This window comes from Brassica napus, chromosome A2 (genome assembly GCF_020379485.1).
Source record: "Brassica napus cultivar Da-Ae chromosome A2, Da-Ae, whole genome shotgun sequence".
Lineage (NCBI taxonomy): Eukaryota > Viridiplantae > Streptophyta > Magnoliopsida > Brassicales > Brassicaceae > Brassica > Brassica napus.
In genome coordinates this window covers 16,525,101-16,529,066 of record NC_063435.1, presented here as the reverse complement: position 1 = coordinate 16,529,066, position 3,966 = coordinate 16,525,101, and the positions used below count along the sequence as shown (strand labels likewise).

Here is a 3,966-nt window from a genome sequence, read left to right as displayed (position 1 = left end):
GCAGACCAAATCTGACTTCAAAAAGCACCACAAATATTGTCAATCTTCTTTGAACAGCAATGTCCTTCGGCCTTTCCCATCATACCCACATCCCACTCAGATCAACCAATTTTACCAAAATGATAATCATCATTTTGATTCAAACTTCACCTCTGTAGCCAATTTTTGTATGCCACATGATAATATTAAGATTTTCGTGATGGTACACAATAGCTTAGATGGTAGTATATATATTAAAAGGGATTGTAGGTTGCGATATGAATAGTTTCAAAAAGATTTGGTTAATTGAATTTTTTTTGGGAATATTCCTTATTGTAACTGATTCACAATATTTTTATTTTCTTATTGTTTTATTTCTGGAAAAAGATAAAACATTTAATTAAAAGCATACACTAAAAATATTTCAGTGGCAGAAATCTGTAAATACTTTAAAACTCCAAGGGCACCTCAAAAAAGGCCCTTCAGTTTTAATAGTATTGATATATTCATAAATTTAGTGCATAACAGATTTTAAATATTAAAAATATTAGCTTAACATTATTTTATTGATAACTTATAAAATTTTATATCTTTTTTTGCTAAGTTAAAACAATACAAATACCTGAAATTTCGGTTGATTTTCATTACTGAAGAAAAAAATAGTTTTTGTTGTAAACAAAAATATAAGTGCAAAATTTTATATTGGAATTGCTTACATGAAAAAAAAAACTAAAATTAAAAATCGAGAATATATATGCACATTAAAAACTTAGGCCCAATATGAGCATTAATATTCCCGAAGCCCTTAAAAGTTCTAAGATCCGTAATATTGTTCGGTTCACATTACCGCCGCACAAAGTAAACGCAACAGAGGAGCCAAGCACACCGACGAGTGTCCAACGTGGCGTGTTCTGCAGCACGCACGTGTATCACCTATTCTCCATCCACTGAACACGGAGATAGAAACTGCTGAATAACGAAATGACGATTTTGACCCTCAGTAGCTAACAAATATCTAATCTTGATGAAAAAGGAATCTGGTGGAAAATGTTGAGATCCTCGTTTCGGCTTCTCTATATAACAAGAACCAATCTTCTGGTTCGAGCTTCACCATCATCGCTCTCTCGACTCTCATCTAAGTTCAGCTCTGCGAAACCACTTGTCAGTTCTCATCATCAGATTCCGTTATCGACAACGGGAGCTAAACTTTCTAGGTCGGAACATTCCATGGCTGCTTCCTCCGAACCCAAATCCATCTATGACTTCACCGTCAAGGTTCGATATTTTTCTTTTCTTTCGGGTTGTGAATTGAATCGTGGGTCGAAAAATTGAAAAGCATGTGAATTGATGACAGGATGCGAAGGGAAACGATGTTGATCTAAGCACTTACAAGGGGAAGGTTCTGTTGATTGTCAACGTTGCTTCTCAGTGGTAAAAACCTTCGTGTTTTCAGTAAAGTAAGTTGATCAGTTAGTGACTAGTTTCTTGTTGTCGGTGCAGTGGCTTGACCAATTCGAACTATACTGAGCTTGCACAGCTGTACCAGAAGTACAAAGACCATGGTATACTTTTCTTTACCAGATTTTTTTCTTTGTTTGTTCAATTAACCATATTATAGTATAGATGATAATTATGTTAAATGGTATTAGGGTTTGAGATCCTTGCATTCCCCTGTAACCAGTTTGGTAATCAAGAACCTGGTTCTAATGAAGAGATTGTTCAGTTTGCTTGTACCCGTTTCAAGGCCGAGTACCCCATCTTCGACAAGGTAACCACTTTTACTCTAATTCAAGTCTTATTATGTTACCATCTTGGGGTTAGTTCCTTGAAACATGAGTCATCCCATGTTGATATAAATAAGTATTAGTCTCAGGTGCTTTTCGCTAGTAAACACAATATGACTTTCTGAGGCCATTCAGTTGTTTCTTTTTTACAGTTGTTAGTATTGGACTTGATTTTGGAACTATTATGCAATCCAGGTTGATGTCAACGGTGACTCGGCTGCTCCAATCTATAAGTTCCTAAAATCAAGCAAAGGTGGGGTTTTTGGAGACGGAATCAAGTGGAACTTCGCCAAGTTCTTGGTTGACAAAGATGGGAATGTTGTGGACCGTTACGCCCCAACTACTTCCCCTCTCAGCATTGAGGTAATTGTCGAATCCTTTTTTTTTTTTTTTTTGGTCAAAGGACCACAAAGATGGGAATGTTTTTAGAGACCCAAACATTTCTATTAATGGTTCATTGTTGAAATCCGCTATTTGCAGAAGGACCTGAAGAAACTGTTGGGAGTTACTGCTTAAGCAACTAATAGGCGCAAGTATTCAAATAAAAGCTCCTATGGTATTGTAATAAGCTGTGTCTATGTTCTTGAGTGTCTTTGGGATGAGTCGTCTCCTACTACTTAAAATCCTCCTTTTTAGTTACTGATGTGTGTAACATCGTTGACATAAAACACATATTTACCGCTACTATTGTATTCTGCTGTTTCCTAGAATCGTGGGAAGAAGAAAGCTAGAGACGCTTTTATAAAGTCGAAATACAAATCAAATGTCTCGAAGTAATAAAGAACTGAAAAAAAGACTAGATGATAAAAATGAAACCAAACCAGTTTGTCTCAAACTAATAAATAACTGAAAATGATTAGAAGATAATATTCTTTTCTAAGTGTTATTTTAAATTCATGTTAAGAAATTATTTAATTTCACATATTTTCTATATTAAAACATCATTATTCATACGCATATCCATATTTTAATTAATAAAAAATAAACTGAAAAATAAAATTAATAAATTTTATATTTCAATAATAAAATGACAATTATTTTGCAACAATAAAATTTCTCTACAACAACGACACTTAATATGAAACAAAGAGAATATAAAAAAGTAACATTTGCAACTGTTTAAATTCTAACAATCAGGTGATTTATAACTATTTACAAAATATTTTTATCGTAATTATGATTTTTATTTTATTATTCAAAATTATGTTGGGGTCAAAAAAGGTTATCAAAGATTGTTTATTTAATTTATAATAAGTTGTAACGTAAATCAGATTAGATGATCAATGATCAGTATATGATTCATTTGACTGAATCATATTATTTAAAATATTTAGGTTTCTTCTAATGATCTAATAAAGTATATTATTTTTTTGGTGAAAAAGTGGTTTCACCTCTATACTCTATACTGAAAACCCAAACATTGTAAATAGTTATTTTCAGTGCTAATTGAATCTAAGTGACGGTAGTTGCAGCTACAATCGCTTTACCATTAGTTGAAAACGTTGGTAAAAACGCGGGTTCACCTCTTTGCCGGGAACCCAAATGCTATAAGTAATTTTTTCTAGCATGAATTGTGTTCATGTGGTGATAATTACAGCTGCAATTCCTTTATCACTGAGAAACTCAACGTTGGTAATAAATATTATATTTTCCTCTAAATGATTCTATTGATTCAAACAGATTCAGACTGAAATAACAAAGGAGATGATTCTAAGCTAGCAAGTTACAAACTCTAGAGACTAAGCCAGTAGGACATATAACCTTTTTCTAGAGAAAACGACCAGCAGAATTTGTAAAATCTAAATCCATAAGTACAGAATGCCCAAGCAAGCAAATCCATAGAAGAAAGAAGGCCGAACTAAGCGCATACTCTTAGGTCATCTCCAACAAGACACCAAAACACCAAATTTTGTGTGATTTCATCTCCAACAAGACATCAAATTTGACACTATTCCACCAAATTTGGTGTAATGTGGTGTAACACTATTTATCACACCAAATCTTTAATGTACATATTTTAATATGTTTCATTAAAAAATATAATTTAATTATTATCAAATTTGTAATTAAACATAAATATATAGTATTATTTTTTTAAATTTATTTTCACATTTGGTGTGATAATATTCATCACACAAAATTTATAAAATACATTTTAATATGTTTCATTTAATCCCTTATATACTAAAGCGCAAGTTGCCTG

At 32.4% G+C, this 3,966-nt stretch overlaps 1 protein-coding gene across 2 annotated transcripts; it reads left to right on the top strand.

Annotated features, from left to right (window-relative positions):
- Positions 1–995: 995 nt before the first annotated feature.
- LOC106401696 (probable phospholipid hydroperoxide glutathione peroxidase 6, mitochondrial) lies at positions 996–2,445 on the top strand. 2 transcript variants are annotated; one of them, XM_013842255.3, is made up of 6 exons: positions 996–1,254; positions 1,334–1,410; positions 1,480–1,541; positions 1,629–1,747; positions 1,959–2,126; positions 2,244–2,445. In XM_013842255.3, exons 1-6 carry the CDS (start codon positions 1,027–1,029, stop codon positions 2,277–2,279), a joined length of 690 nt encoding a protein of 229 aa, XP_013697709.2. In that variant the 5' UTR covers positions 996–1,026; the 3' UTR covers positions 2,280–2,445. The 2 variants fall into 2 exon arrangements, with proteins under 2 accessions (XP_013697709.2, XP_048612809.1); XM_048756852.1 differs by having other exon boundaries at positions 1,959–2,141; positions 2,187–2,445.
- Positions 2,446–3,966: the final 1,521 nt, after the last annotated feature.

Bases quoted from the DNA above. Each gene is read 5' to 3' on its own strand.
- LOC106401696 (XM_013842255.3), top strand. From the start codon at position 1,027: ATGTTGAGATCCTCGTTTCGGCTTCTCTATATAACAAGAACCAATCTT. The intron at 1,255-1,333 runs GTTCGATATTTT...AATTGATGACAG, and splicing joins TCTATGACTTCACCGTCAAG to GATGCGAAGGGAAACGATGT. The intron at 1,411-1,479 runs GTAAAAACCTTC...TTGTCGGTGCAG, and splicing joins GTCAACGTTGCTTCTCAGTG to TGGCTTGACCAATTCGAACT.